General features: G+C 38.6%; 2 protein-coding genes across 6 annotated transcripts in view; both read right to left on the bottom strand.

The window, feature by feature from the left end:
- The window catches only part of POLN (DNA polymerase nu), a 99,493-nt gene extending 92,749 nt beyond the window's left edge, over window positions 1-6,744 (bottom strand). Inside the window, 2 exon segments of the mRNA XM_050710576.1 lie at window positions 3,167-3,228; window positions 6,618-6,744. Of these exon segments, the coding sequence (XP_050566533.1) occupies window positions 3,167-3,228; window positions 6,618-6,744 (189 nt within the window).
- A 1,747-nt stretch (window positions 6,745-8,491) lies between these two features.
- HAUS3 (HAUS augmin like complex subunit 3) lies at window positions 8,492-16,893 on the bottom strand. 5 transcript variants are annotated; one of them, XM_050710572.1, is made up of 6 exons: window positions 16,722-16,893; window positions 16,388-16,493; window positions 14,578-16,094; window positions 13,081-13,517; window positions 11,184-11,409; window positions 8,492-9,910 (listed from the first exon to the last, which is right to left on the bottom strand). In XM_050710572.1, exons 3-6 carry the CDS (start codon window positions 15,487-15,489, stop codon window positions 9,677-9,679), a joined length of 1,809 nt encoding a protein of 602 aa, XP_050566529.1. In that variant the 5' UTR covers window positions 15,490-16,094; window positions 16,388-16,493; window positions 16,722-16,893; the 3' UTR covers window positions 8,492-9,676. The 5 variants fall into 5 exon arrangements, with proteins under 5 accessions (XP_050566529.1, XP_050566532.1, XP_050566530.1 ...); XM_050710575.1 differs by having other exon boundaries at window positions 14,578-15,484; window positions 16,303-16,493; window positions 16,722-16,870; XM_050710573.1 differs by lacking the exon at window positions 16,388-16,493 and having other exon boundaries at window positions 16,722-16,891.
- Window positions 16,894-19,789: the final 2,896 nt, after the last annotated feature.

Genomic DNA, 19,789 nt, shown 5'->3' with positions numbered 1-19,789 from the left:
GATTGCAAGACACAGTAAGAATTCATAGGAAAGTTGCATAGAAGGTGCACCTTATTATCAGGTGTATGGCTAAGTATTATACTCTATTCTGTTTAAACCACTATGCCCGCAACAGCTTTCATATTCCACATGTTCCCCTGCATCCTTTTATAGCAGTTAAAAAAAATACTGCTATTAAAGAGCCTAGAGCAAGAAATTGCATGGTAACATAACAATTCTAACCCTTCATCCTTGATTTCCTTCAAAAATTTCCTTGGTATACTACTGGCCCTTGTATTTTCTTGCTGTTTATTTTGCTAGTTTCTTCTACACCTTCTTCAGCCAAGAGGGATTCTTTGTCTTGTGTTCTTTACAAAACACAAATTCTGTAAAGTTGCAGGATGTTTAGTTGTCTCCTTCATGCTGTTGTTTAGCCATACTGCTCCCACACCCAGAGAGGTTTGTTTTAAGCCTCCAATATTCTGTTTTGGATAAGTCCTTATTACCTAAAAATGTTTTGCTTTTGGAGGGGAAACACCCTATACTTTCTTTTAAAAGCTCCTTCCTTTTTATGCAATTTCCTTTTTGAAATGAAGCATTCCTGTAGTAACTTATCTATCTTTAGTGCCTCAGAAAGACTGTAGTCCCTGTCAGGGCATCTTCCAGCAGGAATATTCTGATCTTACACAGAATCAAATCAAAAGCAGTTTTTTCTCCGAATTCTCTAACTGCTTGGCAAAGCAGTTGTATTCTCAGTTTTAGTCTTAGCACCATGCAGAAGCATAACATTTACATACATCATTGCAAAGTAACTGAAGGCTCTCGTAATTGCTGCATTTTCTGCTCTTGTAGAATCACCAGCCTCCTTCAGTACCTCTGTCATTCCAAAAACTGGGGCCTTCTTGCTTTAAAAGAACCACAAGTTACTGCTGTGCAGACCTCACATCAAGAACAAGACAATTTCCACTGATTAAAGGATATCATCCATTTCTGTTCACTCTATTGTTTGAGCCAACCAGAACGGCAAAGCCAATACTTTTTTGTTGGTGGTGGTTTGTAATATTCCTTAACCAAGATCCCATTTTCCCAAACCTCAGAACTATGGAATCAAAGGATGAAAGAGCCTTAGACTAGATAAGAACACACTTCACAGGATCAGCTCTACAGAAAAAAAAAAAGTACAATTAAAAGGTTTTAAGTAAACAGAAAAAGATTTAATTAAGCTTTTGCTGCTACCAAAATGAATAGTGATTGTTCTGAAAGACGACAAATAAATTGGACTTAGGCAAAGCTAATCATAAAGGGAACACTAAAAAAAGCTACCGTAAGTGGAAAAATATTAGCACAGAAAGACTGACTGTTCAAGAACTGTAGACAGACAACTAATCCACTTAAGTGTATTCTCCAGTCAAAGCACAAATAGTTTGTATTGTTTAACATATAGCAGAATTTGAATTAGGACACTGAAGTAATTATAGAATCAGGAATAAGTAATTCTCTTTTAAAAGATCAAAAATAAGAACAAAGCAAATTTAATTATCAAGTCAGAATAATATAGTTGGAACTACGATTAACTGCAGAGAGGAGCAGCAGCTTCTGGGAAGAACTGATCATCTATTAGAAATAGTGACATAGCTGGAAGTAGACAACAGGCTTTCTAAGTCAGAGGATGTCGTTCCATAATTCATGTGGATGTAGAAGAATTTCATTAGATCTGGTGTGTCAAAATTAGCTCCTCAACGTTACAAAAAGAGGTTCCACTACTGTATACGTTCATCCATTTCTGAAGTCATTCTCCTCATGCCTATAGACAAGTCAATTAAATCTGCAGAAAACTACCTCACAACGCACACAAAAAGCAAACTTTTCTGCTTCACGAGGAACCTGAACAGACTTGCAGAAGCATGCACCATGCACCAGTCAGAGTAAGGAAGGCTGTGAGATCTGCAGTTGGGATGGGAGCTCACTTTTGATATCCACAGCTCATTTGACCAACTTCATGGTCCTCAATCACAGTCTAAGTTAGGTCTGCCCCAGTTATCCATCATTCTTGGCTGGCACTTGCATGCACATTAAACTAACTTCAGGGAGATGATTCCACCAAAAATTAAACTTCCTAAAAACAAAGACATTTTTCATGAGAAACAGCTCGCTTTATGATTAGGTAACAACTAGTACCAGCCTGTGGAAGGATCAGAAATGTAAAAAAGAACAAGTGGAAAAGGAGGAATGGGTGATGGGACACTGTCATGGTGCTGCAAACTGACAACTTGAAAAGATTAATCCTATGAGCAACAAGTACAGAACAGAAAAAGTGATGTAGCACTAGCAACACTAAAGAAAAAACAGTTAACATCTGTGGAAAGCAATACAGCCAACAAGAAAAGAGCAGTAATCTCTTCAATATGTTTTTTCTAGTATCAATGAGGAAACATGTATTTTTATTCCCAGACCTTTCTTTTTTTTCCTGGTGAAAAAGAAAAAACACAAACCAAAATAAAAGACCTGCTTCAAGAATTCTTTATTTTGAAAAAAAAAAAAAAAAAAAAAAAAAAAAAAAGAAAAGTCTTGTCCCTCTGTAATGGACGAAAGTAGTGGTTTCCTGTATGAATACATTTGGGTAAAAAATGATGCCTAAAGCTTCATCCATGCAGTTGCACTAATGGCATTTAGTAGATAGAACGATGCATTAATTTAACACAGCTTATGTAGAGGACATAGTACCTAATGGCTGTACTGTATACCCCACGGGCATTATATGGGCCATGCTAGTTATGATGAGGTGACAATTTTATGCTGAGGTGATGATTTACAAAACATAAGCCACTTCACTACTACTATGAAAAACAGCATGCTGTAATTTGGGGGATTTTTTTGGATGCCAGTGATTGTTCAGTGACTGAGGTTTGACAACATTTCCATTCCTTAGTAACTATCTAAATGTGTCAACCTCATTTATTTCAGGTCAATCACAAAATACTTTGTATTAATAGGAAAAGTGGGGCCGAGACTCTCGAAGGTAAGTAGATGCCAAGTGCAAAATAAGACTAAAGAGGAAAGTTATCTGAACCATCAGAATATGCAATGTACTGTGATAAAACCCGTTACAAAAGAGCCAGTCAATAACTTCAAAACTTCCATTAAAGAGTGGCTTTTAAAGTAGTCTTTTATCCTACAGTGTGCTTGCCTGTTCATTTTTCAGATGTGAATCCTTATCACCTAGCTTATTTTCCTCAGTCTTCTCTATACCTTTAAAAAAAAAAAGAAAACATTTTACAGTACAAATGAACCTGAGATCAATGCATACAGCTTTGGTTACATACAATGTTACATTACCAACACTTTTACCAAACTTAAAATAATTGCAATCAAGTTTTCCATGGCAACTGTTTTCCTCAAATTAATACCATTCAAGCTCAAAATGGCTCTGCAGGTTCCTGAACATGCACATGCAAAAGCATGCTCTGTCCCCGTGAAGAGAAAGTTACATTCAGCTTTGCTACATAGCAGACAAACATTTTTCATAGTATTCAGTAGAAGCATCACTATAATATTTTAAGAATGCATACCGCCTTCTTTCAAGAAAACACATCCCTTTTTGGTCAAGGTAAAGATAAGGGCATGAGCAAGAAAAAAGCAAAACACACTTCACACAGTTGAACTTGGTGTTAGACAGTATTATTCTCTAAAATATTCTTCAGGAATATACTTTATTCACAAATGCATCTTTAACTTACCATGCCTTAGAGAAAACTGACCGGGCTTCACTGGGAGGTTAATTTTTTCACATTGTTCATCCTCCCAAGAGAACGGGTATTGTAAGACCAGACGAGAACAGAGAGCAAGGAAAATTCAGACTTACCAAATAGACAGAAAGGTAACAAAGACCAGCACCCCAACAAGGAGAAGGATTACTGTTAGAGCTGGGTCTAAGACAGAGCCCTGAGGCACAGCACAGCTGTTCTCCTGGGCCCACCACCAAACTACCAGCAATAGTCGGCCTACAGTTCTGAAAGTATAAGGAAGTTTTGTAAATACACCTCAGAAGCCTGCACCACACTGAATGAAGAGGCTAAGACATGCCTTCTCTTTTCTGCACTCAACACAACCCAACAGCCCCAAGAAGAGGAGAAGCATGTGAATAAAAGAACAAGGGCTAACAGACTAGCAGTAATTACAGATTCAGTAGGGACAATAAGAGGAGCCAGGCAATGGAGAACTCTCATGAAGTGCATGGCCCTCCAGAGTTTGTAATTACAGGTCCTTTATCTCTAGATCCTTCTACTGCCCAGCCAAAAAAAGCACTCCTGGGCAAAATACGCATTTTGTCCCTTTCTAACTGCTGGTCCGCACAGAGTCCATTCCACTGCTGCTTTCAACTACTAAACTTGTATTACCAGCAGCTAGACACATTCTGAATCTAACAAGCTGCCACACGATACCAAACAACGCATAAGGGGATCTTTTTGCATTTACTAAAACTGTATTCTAAAAAGTTTTGATGAGGTAAAGCAGGATCCTATGTTTAAAAGACTAATAAAAAAAATTTAAAAGACTACCTCAGTCTCCAGAAGAAACTAAGCTCATTACTTTATAATATCACAAGCAGGTTCAGTTATTTTATCTCCAGCTTTGCCCCCTAACCTGAACTGTTAGAACAGTGAATATGGTATAACTGAATTTACAGTGTCAAACATTTTAGGTCTGGTTTTCTTGACACTTCCCAAAACAATAAAATAATCATTTAACAACAGCAATGTGAGTCTACAGTCAGTGCTTTTAACCACTTCATGGCTCAATACTTTTTCTCAACAAATACACCCTCCAGAGAAGATTACATTGCTCTCCTTCAGCACACAGTGCTCAGTATGACTGGTATCTAAATGGCCACACCACCTCGAATTCCTGGTTCATGAAAAAGTATCACCAGATGGCAGTAGAAACCCATCCTTGCATTCAAACTTACTGCTGGATGGAACTATTACAAGCACTACTGCCAAGATGACCACAATTTCACCCATGAGTTCAACATCACAGATATTTGTCTTATTTGAATCCAATATTTACCTTTTAAAGACAGACTTTCCAATTAAGTAGAATTAAAACTTTAAAGATCTTATCAATAAAATACAGTCCAACTTTTGTTGTTTTTGTTTTGGTGTGTTTTTTTGTTTGCTTTAAAGCAAACTTTTTTTTCCTCTACAGATCCATGCTTTGATCAGCTAAAGCTACAAATACAGGCACTTTCCTAAAACTAATTCAAATTATAAGTTTGTTCTTAAGTCTGTAGACTAGAAGCAATCGTAATTACGATAAGGGAAACAAAAAAAGCTAGTCATGTGACATGCTGCCACTAAATGCTTATACTGTTCTTTCAATACCCAGTGAAAAAGGGTTTAGGAACACTACAAGACTGCAATTACAATTGGCTAAAACTACCAGACATCGTCATCGTACTTTTAAAGAAGGAGAATCTCTCATTTTACTGCTTGACAGTGTGAATGGATCAAGAGCAGGCAACATAACACTATACAGACATCACACAGAAGGGAGAGTTCCCATATCTATGATGGAAAACATTTAACAGAGAAAATGACAGGGTAGCAAGAGAAGTAGAAAAGCGATTAAATCGAGGCTGAAAGGAGATCTCACTTTCTTTAAAATAACCTGTTTTTTTGTTTTCACATTAAGATGAATGCATTCCATATGTCTTCAAATGCGCATCACCAGTTTACATAGCAATGAGCTACTACCCTTTTCACCACTACACCATCAGGCTCCACTGATCCACTATCTTACTAGTGAACGAAGAGCCTGAGCTACTATTCTTATAAAACCGAGGTTGTAACGAACGCCATATAAACAAGAACAAATGCAATATTTAAATCTTAGTTTTAAATCCTGTTGACCAGATAATGTTCCAGGATCTAGTTCTCCAGAGAAAACAGAACAGAAATTAAGCAAACCTCAAACATTCTACTTCCTTCCGGAGCTACATGATCAAACTATGAAATACACAGAATTGAGAATTAAAAAAATCTCCTTGAAAAACCTCACCAGTATCCACTACATTCTGAGTATGATGCTGGGCTTTGCCCTGAGTCAGAGATCTGCTGAGGCACTTTTAACATTACCTAATTTGCTCTACAATTTGGACTTTTGTTCGCTTTTCCCCCTAGAATTTCACAAAGAGTGAATTGGTAACGAGCATGTATTTAAAGAACAGACACTAGTCTGGAGAATTCACTGGCCTTCTTGCAATTTCCCAGTACCTCTAGTGATATTTAAGTATCTAGTCCAGATTCAAGTTAACATACATTTAGTTTACAGTATTAGTTAATCAACAGTTTGAAATTCTCATTTGTTTTTATACCACATAGCAGGAACAGGTTAGGAAGGATAAAAAAAGCAATGAAATACAGGATACTAGCAATACCTTAGTTCCCTGCACTCACACAGCATCATTTAACCAGAAGAGTCCCAGCAACTGCCACAGTTAAAGCTCAATTCATTTTCTAAACCTAGAAACACTCAATTTTCTTTTTAAATAGGGACTAGAGGTTTGATGTTGTTGTTTGTTTGCATTTCAGTTTTTCAACTGAAAATATAGACACTTAAACAGATCAAAATTTACTCACTCTGGTTATTTTTTCTGCTAGTCTGAGTTCCTATAGGAACAGACTGTAAAGCTGACATAATCCTCTGAGCAGCATCAGATAAAGGCACTTCAGAAATCTCACATCCTATATATGTGTAATGTTCCATTTTTATGATTATACCTAAACACAAAATACACATGAATTACGCATGCTATCAGGGTCACAAAACAGTCTGCACTTAACATTCTTTTCAAGTTAAAGACAAAATATAGTGAATATGTTCAGCCCTTCATTCTCCTTAACAGAAAACATTTCCTCCCTGACTAGTTTTTAAGTATTGTAATAATAATTAGCAAATTCTACTCATTTACAAAACCTATGAAGTGAAACTTCTTTGAAATACGAGGTTTTAATACACTGATAAAAATTAAACAGTCTTTTTTAAGTACAGCTAAATTCTAATAATAGAATGATAAAACAAGAATTATCCTTTGTGTTGGAAATACTTCCCCCTCAACATCTTTAAATTAGTCTGTATCTAGCGTATCCATGCATTTACTGCTGGTGGTACTCAGGTTTTAAATCAATAAAAATCTTTCAAGAGGTACCTGCCAAAATAGCATCAACACAAGATGAAAGCAGTGTTACTATCAAGATATACAAAGATTAATGATATATGTATTTTCTGAAATAGCACAAAAGACCTCTATTCCTTAAATTTTGTAAAATTGATGTAGTCAAGTAACATTAAATAGTATTGTTACTATATTTTTTGTCAATTTAAGGTCAGCAACATCTAAAGTCTCAACGAGCTGAGTGCAGCTATTACTGTTCTAGATTTTATCCTTTGTTCCCCTCCCAAAGCACCTGTTTTTGAAGTTGTCCCATAGCCACGTTCTATAATGCACATAAAAAACTTGTAGCCCCCAGGTACAACACATATGGGAAAATTAGAACCAGAAGGCATCCATACTGACGTCTTTCTTGACTTTATAGTTAGAACGGAACAATGCATAAAACTTACCACAAACACAAGGTATCTATGCAATATTTTCAAAATATTTGCATCAAGCAAACATTTCCTTCTGTTTACATGGAAATATTTTTCTCAGCTCAAGACCATAGGCAGACTGCAAGTCTAAAGTATTTCTATCCAGATTCAAAGAAGAACATCCATCGAGCTGCATTAAGTTTTGCTTGATAGCTGTCTAGCTCAATAAGGTCAATTTTTTTCTGTTTGTACTCACATATGCACTACTTTAAAGATTTCATAATAATCTTAATTCTGAAGCCAATTAATCAGTTGGAGAACTGATGTTGCAAAAGACAAAAAAGCATCCCAGAATTCTAGTTTGTGATGATTTAGTCCGAAACAGAAAAGAAACAAGACTAAACTTCAGCACAGTATAGCACAGGGCTTACAAAGCTTAAGCACAGTGATATAGGGAGGTATCCTTGGATCCCCAGGATACTTGTGGTCATAGCCCTTGCAAGGAAAGAACTCATACCAGGTGATGCAAAGTCACAAAGAACTGACTGACTTTCATAGAACCTAATGAAGGATATGGTAGAAAAAACAAAAACACAGTTTGTAGAAGGCACTGTAGAGTGAAAGATGGTTTGCAATTTGAGAATAAGCATGCAGAAGGGGGAGGGAGGCAGAATGGCTCTCCCTTCCCTGACATTCATGAGTATCATACACCTTCTCCAAACCTTCATAATTAGGAGCGACATTGCTTTCCTACTCAGGGTAAAAACATATCCTGACTTCTCAGGGTGGGAAGCAGCAGCCTTCAAACTCTGGAGCATATCAAAATGAGAACCTAGCAGACTAAATACAAACAAGACACCAGGCATGAGAATATGTCTAAAACCAACATACAGATTTGTGGTAAATATTGACAACGCTGAACTTGTAGTGTTTGGCATTTAATAATAATAAACAATGTACAGAGCTAAACAGCATGACATACAGATATAAAGATACATGACCAGTAAGTTAAAAATTACACATTTAAAAATAAGTTATACTCTTATATAAAAGCTTAAAGTCTGCAGTCAAAATAGTTTTAAGAAAACTGTTACTAAATTTAAAGGAAATTATCTAGCCTTCATCAATACGTACAACACTTGCAAGCAGGCATGGCTGATGCCATCAAAAATATGTAAGACTGGAATTTATCATACTATGAAAGTTTATCTACTTCCACTGGTGTATTAGGAAGCTACACAAAAGTTTGATAAATGGTCTAACAATGTCAGTGAAAGCAGAAGTATGAAAGCATTAAGACTCTGACTTCAAATGCCTATCATTACAAATTGCATACAGAGAACTGCATGCAGTTATGCCAAAACTGGTCTTAAGTCCAAAAGGTAAATTTTAAATTCATTTTCTCTGAAAAGCCTGGCATAAGTATAGACTAGTTTCAATGGAGAGGATAGGCCATAACTTAAGACATATCAAAGTAGTCATAAAAAAAAAAAAGAGGTCTTAGTACTTGAAACAGATTCTGGTATATATTTCAACATGTTCCCATATATCAAAAATATCTGTTTTTAGAGGAACTGTAAAGGAGAAACAGGATTTCTGCCTCGGAGAACTTTTCCCTTCAGAAGAAAGGGCACTACATTCCTGTTCCAAAATCTGGAATGACTCTTACACACTTTTTTTTTCTTTTCAGTTCACCTATTAAAAGGTTCTTATCATGCAAGAAAACTGATCTCAGGGGTATGAAGCTGTCTTCTGTGCTATGTTGTATGCCCTGGAAATCAATATACAGGTTAGCAGAAGAGCAGCCTGCATGTAATTCATTCAACCAACCAAAGAATTAACTCACATCAAAGAAGTCAAATCGAAGAACTTGGACGAAATCGTGATTTGAACTCAATGACCAGATGCCAATAGCTGTAAAGCACCACAAAATCCAAACTTGGTAACTGTGGCAGCTAAACATCCATTGCAATGACAGACAAATGTTAGCCTTGACAAGCTAATACGCATCATTCCATAAATTTGTAGACTGTTTACATAGGAAAACATGTCAATCTGAAGAGTACGCTGAACGTTAAACACTAAGAACTTCACCAGTGGTGAAATTCTAATTTCCCAGGCCACTGGCTTTAGCCTCTGACTGCCACTCGAGCTTCTCCACCAACTCTTTCAAGTGATCTTCGTCTTTGAAAAAATACACATACAAGTTTCTTTCCATCTGATGCAACTTATTGGACTCTAAAAAGTTTCTCTTTGACTTCAAATCAGCAATAAGATCCATGATGAGTTGATTTAGTTTATTTAAATCAGCCTCCAGTTGATTAAACTGTTCAGTAAGTTCCTAATAAAAAAAATACAAAACAAGAGTTAGTTTTACATTGTTAATACACTAGCTGAACTAGAAATATGAAAGGCTTTTGCTTTTGGAAACCACTTTCCTTGGTAAATGAAAATTCAGAAACAGAAAACAAAGAGGCAATAAATTCAATTTATGTAGCTTTTGAGCTACATGTATTCACATCAGGTCCTGAAAATGTAATTTCACTTACTTGTTTACTAAAATAGATGAGTTAAGACCATAAGAATCTGGTCTAAATGGATGGTTGAAAGACACTTCAATAAAGTTTTCACAGCAAGGTAAAAGCGAACAAACAAAAAACAAATCAATTTTAAAAATGAAAAAATCAGTTAGCAACTACAATTTTCCCAGCTGTCAATCTTATGACAGTTCAGCGCAGGTAGGCTAGTCATCTACTTATACATTATTTCCTTTTTAAGGGAGTTAAATTACTTTTCCTGAGAATATCAATAGAAAAAAGGCATCATTGTTTTAAGAGGTAACTTTAATCAATAAAAAGTTTGTTGATGGATACAACAACCTGTAATCCCTAAATACACGTTGTTCCAATTCCAAAGTTTAATTTTTTAACAAAACTGTCCTAGATGTTGTTGTTGTAAATTCAGTTGGCAAATGGAAGTGTTAAAAATATATATTTTTGTAACTATTTCGTAACAAAAGTCTTCCCTCATTCCACTTTTAAGATATCTACAGTAGCTTACTTGCTTATAACAAGCAATATCTAACAACCCCTACTCCCTTTTAAACGAGGCTGTAAAAGCAATACCCAAGAGCTCTGTAGCAGAATTGTCCTACTACAACTGTCCTTCAAAATTTTGATAACTTTATTTCATCCACACAAGTCACCCATGGGTAGGCCTTTTAAGAGGCTGAACCATACTACTCAGGTAGTACACGGCAAAAGACGCCTGTCTGAAATAAATAGAAATTTAAGTGAATTTTCCAGTGATATATCCAGAAGACATTTTCCACACCATGGACTTACCAGTAGTACATGACTGCATATACCTTTGAAAGAAATTAAGGGTTAGATGCAACTATTTGCTCAAAACCAAGAAATTGTTACCTGCCAACATATACAAAACCCAACATTTCCTAAGAACAATGTAACTACCAGCCCACCATCATTAAGGCAACATTTGCTGCTGTCATGCTGTAGCCAGTTTGTGTCCCCAGCCTTCAGACTACATTTGTCTCAGTAAAAGAACATGACAGGCATGAACATTATAATTTTAGTAACTACATAAGGACATACCTGACTACTGAATAGTAGCTGATTTCCTCCACAATACAGAGCATCACGAAGGGTATTTACATCACTATCTAGTTTGGACAACAAGAGAGACTGTTCTTGAGAAGACACTGCTAGCTGGTCTTGTGCTGCAACACAATCCTGCATTAACTTCTGAGCCATCTGCTGCAGGCTTTTGTATGTTTTAAACAATTGCTTTTTATTTCCTCCTTCCAGAAGCTGGCATAGCCTGTAACAAAAAGTTAGACACAGTGTTTTTAAGGTTACCTAAGCATTCCCAGCATTACTAGTCAAGAAAAGATCTTCCTGTTGAAGTCAGAGTGAGGACAATCAAAGGACAGGACTGCTCAGGGTACTCTTGATATACTGCTGTATCTCTCACTGATTTCATGATTCCATCTGTATATAGCTCATGAATGATTAATAGGACTCCAAATATTCCAACATTATAAGCAACAGCAATGAAATACTGAAGTAGCAGTTAATGAGCACACAATGAATACCAATAGAAGGTGACAACATATGCTTTTGCAAACTATTTCACTACACTTCAAGCACAGCAAAATAAGGTTTTTTTGTTTGTTTTTTTTTAATGCTAAAAGACAGAGGGCTTCAGTGGCCAGTGAGAAATGAGAACTCTTCATGAAATTTTCAAGCTTACCAGACTGTTTCCCATCTTGCATTTACGAAGAGACAGCTAAGGAATTCTACAATTAGTTGAGCCATGCAGAAGACAGCAATACTTTAGTACACCAAACGGTACCTTTACACTACGTCAGGAACAGTCTCATACAATTACTGATAACTTTGCTCAGTTGCTACTACCACCTCTGCTTATCAAAAATCTTTAGGAGTTGAGCCCCAGTAAAGAATCAGATTGGATTTATTAAGAGCAGGAGCTATATTTAAAGAGTAACTGAGTTTCTTTGAAATGTCTTCTGCTTACTAAACATTTAGGGTTTACAACTCCTTCAACTTCCTTTCACAGTCATGAATACTAAGGCCTGCCTTTTTAAAGAAAGAAAAAAAGTGAAAAGCAGCCAGATAACATTGTGATTTAGTCGTGTGGAGACTTAATAAACCTGAACAACAACGTTACAAGTTGTCAACGCACACACAAACCTGGAGCAAAATTAACACTACCTAATGCTGGCAATCAAGTGAGTCTGTGCAAGACTAAACTATCACTCAACATAACAGCTATTAAAAACACACACTTGAAAGAAGGGGGAAAAGCCTAACATTAAAACAAATATTATAGAACACACCATCTGAAAAGGTTTCGAGTCTTGAAGTGACAGTGACACAACACACATTTCTACTGTATCACCTGAGCTACAGGGAAACTTCGTTACTTAGATGTTGAAAGGAATCTACTTGGGCAAGAGGACACAGAGGCCAGACAGCAAGGCAAGCAGCAGCAATGAGCTAAGCACATTTCAGATCTGCCTGGCGTAGTTCCTCTCCTCTACCACATGGGGGTTTTCGCAGGCTAAGCTGATGAGGCCAGGGATATCATCTGGGAAATCACTTAGCAGCTCTCTGCATCTACACTTCTGGAGTAACTTTCAAAGAGTCCTAGGTCAGTACACCATTTAAGAGAGGTTTCGCTATAAACATTCGATATATTCTCAACGTTGCTTAGGAGTGCTCTGGCAACATAAACAAAACCAATACTTGAACAGTTTTCCTTAGTCAAACCTGGAAAGAGCCTCTAAGGATAAGCAAGAGGCGAATCTCCTATCCCAAAGGCTTTGGTTTTGGAAGCATTCAAAATACAAAGTAGCTATAGCAAGCAACTAATAACTTAGCAATGGAGATGGCTTCACTTACCAAAGCCTTTATCTCCCCAACTTTATTTCAAAATAAGCCAAAGTTCGATAGCAGCTGTAACACTCACCTACGAGAGAAGTCATCCTTTGGACCGATAGTTTTTCTCGGTTGTGCGGGTTGAGCGAGCTCCGATAACACCTCTAGTCTCTGTTGCAACTCGTTACTGCTCTGTTTCAGAGATTCTAGCAAATTGTCAAGTTGACGGTGCACGTCTTTATGTTTCTTCAACTCAATTTCATAGGCCAGCTGAATAAGTTCAAATGATGCTTTCTGTCTTAGCAAATGGCTGCAGATTTCATCTTGTTTAGAAGCAAAACAGTCCTGCCGAGCAATCTCACGATCCAGGTCTGCTTTCACCACTGGCACACTCAAGAGTTGTGCATGCTCTTTCAAAAGAGAAGGCAGTTCTTCATTGTTTAGCTGAGCTATATGTTGCTCAATTGTTGAAATTTCACCTTCCAAACTAGATATTTTGGCCTCAAGGTTTTCTTGTTTTCCAACACCCTGCATAAAGCAAAATATGTCAATTTCCATCACGTTTCCCTCACACTTTTATATCACTTCCCTAACATATTTCTTCAGTTCACAGAAGAATCGTGCATGTATGTGAAAGTCATCACATCTACAAAATCGAGAACTCTGCAAGAAGCTTTACAGAACTTTGCAACATAAGGCAATTAAAGATTTAAAATGCAGATATCAAACAAGCTTCAATAAATAACAATTCAGCCCTATTGCAGGGCCATGAAACAGTTCATTGTGGAAAAATCAGAGAAGCTGTATTTTACTTCACACCCAGATTTCAAACAAGTCTAACTGAAATTTCACATGCAAACACGTTTTTATATTCAGCTGGATGGCAATCAGCACTGCAACCAGAAGCAATCTCTTTCAAATTAATCCATCAAGCCCTATATGCTAAGCATACATAGACGAAAAATATACTTACAGGGGTTAGTCCGCAACTGTGACAAACTAGTTTTCTTTTTACTCTTACAACTCCTTCACATTCTTAACTTCCATTAGTCAGATCTAACTGTCACTCACTGAGACCTCTCTGGGTTTCAACTGCCCACTTCACTTATTTGGTATCTAAAAACATGCCACCACAATGTCTCCATATTACAGGTTTCTGAGTTTCAAAATCATTAGTGAACTAAAACTTTAAGTTTTTGCTATGGAACACGAACATATTTATCATATTAGTTGCCCTATACTATAAAATTTCGACTAAAGTTATGGCTTTGATTGTTGTACAAACAAGAGAAACAGTTACAATTTGAAATTTCAGAGTTTAACAGAACTAGGAAGGTATTACTAGGTTCTAGTTTTTCAAGGCAATAAATTCTGGAAGGAAGAATTAAAGGCACTCTGCCACACCAAGCAGTTTCTAACCATAGCCATTGAAGCTATTTCACAAGAGCAAGAATAAAATCTCATAAAAATGCAATTTCACTACATAAAAAAGTGGAAATAACAATAACTCAGCAGTTCTTTTTACTAGATGCAGCTGAACGTGCCTGTCTGTTTAAAACTCCACCTTATACCATCTTTTGTGGCTTACCTTGTTCTTTACGGACTTGAGCATGCTCTCTGCACACTGTATAGCTGAATTCATGCTTTCTTCTTTAGCTTCCATTTGAATTAGCTGATGTTGAGCACAAATATACGCCATCTGGAGCCTGGCCACCTCATGACTCTCCTCATAAGCTCCATTAGCTTCATCACAAGTGACTGGTTTGCTCTTACCCCTGAGCTGAACACTGTCTTCGTGCACATTTTCAAACAGTTCAGACATACCTGGATAAAAATGCTTTTTAGAGTATGAGGTGAGCGCTGCAGTGCACTGTTCTTCCTGAGACAAATACTTGTCCAAGGAAAGCTGGGAAAAAAACACAAGATGCGAACCTGCCCCTTGTTCTGAATCTGAAGCAGTGAAGAAAGAGGCCAATTTCTTAACTCCATCCATAAGAGAGAGCAGATCATTATCAAGCTTATTATTTGCTGCAGTAAACACTGCCAGCCCTTCTTTCAGAACTTTAAGTGTTTCATCCTCTTTGCTTTTTAATGCCTGTAACATACTGCTGTTCTCAGAAATCATCAGCTGAAGCTTATTATGCCGATGAATTTGAAGATTTTTTATCTTCTGAAGAGTTTGAAGCTCATCCGTTAATTTCCTAAGTTCCTCCTTCTCCTCCTCCTGGCTCTGTGAATCCACGGGCTTACAGGTTTTAAGGACTTCATCTAGTGCATTTTCTTCTAAAATGGGCTTACCAGACTCAAGAAGATTATTAAAATCTTGCAGTTCTTTTCCAGATACCACGTGCTGCTCATTTACATTTCCACAAAACCACTCCAGAAATGATCTGTCTTCCGAAGACTCAAACATCCAGTCAAAGTCTTCTCCATTAAGCTCATCAGCTTTTGGATATCCAATTTTCTTAAGAGTTTCCACAAAGTCCTTTCCACAGCTCATGATTAAAGTATTTTTGAAAGCAGAAAAGATCCAAATACATGAAAAAAACTAGAGCATTATTCCAGTGAGGGTTTTTTTGTTGTTGTTGTTTTACATTAACATTCAGTATTTTAATTAAAAGGGTCTGTACAGCAGAAAGGAAGTGTCAGATCACACCAGAAAACCAAATACTATTCTGGGTCAGAGCAGTTATTGAAAGACTAGAAACCAGTTTTAACATCAGGGATGTCTTAAATAATTTGTCCTGATTTGATGACCAAAGTATTTTTAACAGTGAAATCCCAGATCTTTGCAAACACTTACGTGTTTGCTTAATCAACACAAATTTACCACTAAAATAGAGTTTTACCAGTGATTCAAAATTAACAGGTGTAAAATACCAAGTAATTCATTGGCCTGCAAAAGTGTTTTACTCATACAGTTTTCCTTACATTAAATTAAAAAATAAATCTTTTTAACTCTTCCAAAACAAGGGGAAGCTTTCAGCTTGCTCTAAAAGCAAAGTTAAATATTAGAACACACTTAAAATCTTGTTTAGTTTTTTTTTTTTAAACTTCAGCAGCAAGCAGAATCTTGTCTTCTAAGCCTTCATTTTAAAGTTTCCTCTGCAAATAGAACAAGAAGCCCTTTAACATAAAAATATCAAAGCACAAGCTCTTTGGCCATTTACGAAAAAAATAAATTACACTCTGATTAAGTATTCTAGTCACAATTCAAAAGCTACAAGCAAAAGAAGCACAATCTCCAGCCAACAACCTACCAGCTTTGGGATCTTAGTATAGCCAAAAGATGAGAAACAACAGGATAAATTACCAAGAATTTCAGGTCTGCGTTATTTTGGCAGTGTCCAGATTGTTTTAAGCTTGATATTACTTAACACGGAGGTTGTAAAACGTACATTTCACCAGGAAAACCTCAGCTTGTCAGCCGGCTGGGAAGGGATGAGCGTTGAAGAAAGAAACGCACCCTTCTGAAATCCGTGTTTCTAAGTCAGCTTGGACATTCTATATATAATAACAATAATAAAAAGCACAAAGAGAACTCGTTACACAAGCTACCTGTCACGGGGCAGCCCTGTCTTAACAGGCGTACCCCCAAAAAGAAGTCGATAAAAACCACACACAGCTTTAGGTTCGCCCACACCTATCGTTAAGCCATGGAGAACCCCCAGAAGGCTTTACTTATTAAATAAATAAACCACCCCTAAGAAGGGGGCGGCCGCCGGTACTCACCGCAGGGGCTGAGGCGCTGAGGCGCTGAAGGGAGTTGGGGGGGGTGAGGGGCGGGGGGAGGGGGCGGCCGTTGAGCGGCGCCAACGGCTCAAACCGCCCGCCACGCGCCGCTCTCGCGCGGCCTCCGCTGCGCCTGCGCGCCGCTCCTCTCCCGCCCACTCGATGGGCGTGGCTAAGGCGAGCCCGCGCGGGGATTGGCCCGCTGCGCTGCAGACGTCAGGCGGGCAGGCTCTCCTCGGGCAGCGGCTGTTGGGTCTCCTCAGTGGGGCCGCCCTTGTCAGGGCGGGCGGTTCCTTGGAGGGTGGGTTGCAGCTCCTCCTCCGCTCACCTCAGAGATTTTTAGGGGTGCTTGTTGCGTCTAGCGGGTTGTGAGGAGAGCGGGGGCAGTGCTCTCTCCTATTTAACTTGGCTCAGTGTTGAACAAACCCACGGTCTCAGACCCTTGTGTTCACCAGGCTCCCTGAAGCTATGTGGCGGGGGGGCTGTCATTATCCTGTAGAGGTGTACCCATAAAGCGACTTTCAGAACAATGTAGCCAAACAAAAAACAACACTTCCTTAGTTGGTTTTTAATCCATCTTCATTTCATTAAGTGACCCTTGGCTCCCGCATTGCAGGATTTGGTGAACACCACCTCCGCATTTAACCTTATCTGTTGCCTTCACAGTAATTTAGAAACCACGAGTAAATTTCCTTTCAGCTTTATCCTTATCAGTTTGAAGAGTTGCAAAATTGGGCTTGTATAAAGCAAGAGCTCGATTATTTCAGTTGTCCTTTTCTGCACCTTCTACCGCATCGTTTCTTGAGGTGCAGAGAGATGCACGCAGTTCACAAGGTGTGGGTGCACCAAGGTTTTCTACAACAGCAAAATTCTCCCTTCTGCCAAGCTTTCAACGCGCTTCCTTATGATGCTCGTTATTTTGTTGGCCTTTCGGCTGCCACTGCCTGTTAAGCCAACAAAAAGGTCTCAGCAATGACTGCCAGACCTTTTCTGCCTTGGGAGGGCTCTTTCTGAGCTGGGCATCACGTAAACCTTTTCCCAACAATTTGAGCATCCTCTATAAGTCACCCCTCAAATTTAGCTGCCTTCATTTCCAGTTTACACTTCACGTGCCATGTTTTCCTGGGCTTTCCTATTTGCCTCACCATAGCCTCCTTCACTTTCTCGTTGAGTCACATGGAGGGAAGGAGGGGGAGTTGAAACACTGTTTTCTGTTTGTGTCAGATGTTTTACCTGAGCTTCTAGTACAAGAAGTCTTCTGGGTGTTTGCAGGCTACGTGCTTCTTTTGAGCTGTTTTTTGGTGGTGGTGGTGGTGTTTGTTCGTTTGTTTGTTTTGTGGTAGTGGTGGTGGTGTTTTGTTTTTTTGTTTGTTTTGTTTTGTTTTGTTTTTTGAGGGGGGAGCATTTTTCCCATTTTCACAGTTCTTTTTCTTAAAATTTAATATCTGTGTGCTTTATTTGTCTTGCTGTCGCTTGTTATAGCATGCAGCTTAATTGTATTGTGGTTGCTATCACAGAGCACCTCACCCACTAATAGCTCTTGAATTAGATCCTCTGCGCTTCGGAAGACTAAATTCAGAGCTGCGTTTCATCTTGTGGCTTCTAGGGCCAGTTATTCTAGAAATAAGTCATTTATTGCACCCAGCAATTCTATCTCCACATTTCACCCTGATGAGGCATTGACCCAGTGTGCATGTGGGTGGCTGAGCCCTCCCACTACATGTCCTAAATGTGCAGCTCCTCTAATCTCACTTAATGCAGCTGTTGAAATGGATCAACGCAGGGAAACGAGCAACCTCTCAGCTCAGCACAGCTAAGGCTAACTCCCGTGAAGTTTTCTAGCTCCAGATCAGCACCTGTAATGCCTGCAAGGTGCAGTAGGGTGATTTGTACTACAAAGTGGTCTGTGCAAGACTCAGCTTTACCTTAAGCCCTGACCTTGCAGTAATGGGTAAAAAGAGCTGTAGGGTTGAATTCCTCACCATCGGATTACAGCCTGGTAGGCAGCTGCAGTTTAGGCTAGCTGAAGTTTTCAAATCGTCTTGCAGGTAGAGTGCATTGCACCTTTCTGATGGGGAAGGAACAAAAGAATTTGCTAGCTTATTTCATAAAACAGTGCCGTTCAGCTCAGTCACTTCCATTAAAATCAGCTTATCCTGTGGCAGTATTTCAGCATTGTGTTTTTAGTAGTATATATCAATGTTGCTCATGTAAAAAATACTTGCGTAAAAGCAAATTTTCCAATTTTTACACCTAGCAACCTTTCTAAAGTTCCCCTGACCTGAGAGCAATTCAGATCTGCTGCTGAAGCCCACATCCCAGAAGAAGACACATCAGATACAAGAGGATTTAGGACACTTTCTGGACTGCTGCAACTAACGCCTTTGGTTCCCTGTGTGACCGTTTCCTCTCACTCTTTCCTCACACCAGCCTCGTGTGCAGTGTCCCACCTCCCCGTGGCCTTGCACAAAACATCCATCCCCACTGTTTAGCTGGGCGAGCAGGAACATATACTAATTCTGTAGCTGGTTTGGAGCTACCTAGGTGTTGGCCAGTAGCCACCTCTTGAAACAGTTAAGAGCTCAGTTGGGCCAGCCTTCGGGCACACTCACCGCAGAAAATAATTTAGCTCTCTCTCTACCCAGACATGAAATTTTCATGGAAGTTTTCACCACTGATTGTTGTTGCGGCCTCCATCCTATCTCTGCTTTGTCAAATTTGGTCAAAATTAGCCTGAAGGTTCAAAAGTTATCAAGGAAAGGAGGAGGGGAACAGATGGATGAAAGAGGAGTTGACAGACAGCATGATCTCATAATCCCCGCTGGCATAAGAATTCAGGCTAGAATTGAAATATTTTAGGTCAGAACATTGTGCACTTAAACTTCTCATTTTGAAAGAACAAGCCTCTAACGTGAAACAAATTTTCATTTGTCAGACCCGAGACTGGCTTTTAGGGGCAGAGATTAAACAACAGCCTTCCCCTACAAACACGTTACAAACATATCTCCGAAATTTCTCACAGTCCCTTACCCCACCCAACCACAGCCCCAGATGCTTCCCTGTGTTTG

This window comes from Cygnus atratus, chromosome 4 (assembly GCF_013377495.2).
Source record: "Cygnus atratus isolate AKBS03 ecotype Queensland, Australia chromosome 4, CAtr_DNAZoo_HiC_assembly, whole genome shotgun sequence".
Classification (NCBI taxonomy): Eukaryota; Metazoa; Chordata; class Aves; order Anseriformes; family Anatidae; genus Cygnus; species Cygnus atratus.
Note: the sequence above shows the minus strand (reverse complement) of the source record. Positions and strands in the feature narration are given on the sequence as shown.

What these genes read in the sequence shown, in the direction of transcription:
- HAUS3 (XM_050710572.1), bottom strand. Translation starts at nt 15,489, where the DNA reads ATGAGCTGTGGAAAGGACTTTGTGGAAACTCTTAAGAAAATTGGATAT. An exon ending in TCAAGTCCGTAAAGAACAAG is followed by an intron (nt 13,518 to 14,577) that starts GTAAGCCACAAA and finishes TGCTTTATGCAG; the next exon opens with GGTGTTGGAAAACAAGAAAA. An exon ending in AAGGATGACTTCTCTCGTAG is followed by an intron (nt 11,410 to 13,080) that starts GTGAGTGTTACA and finishes TTTTTGTTACAG; the next exon opens with GCTATGCCAGCTTCTGGAAG.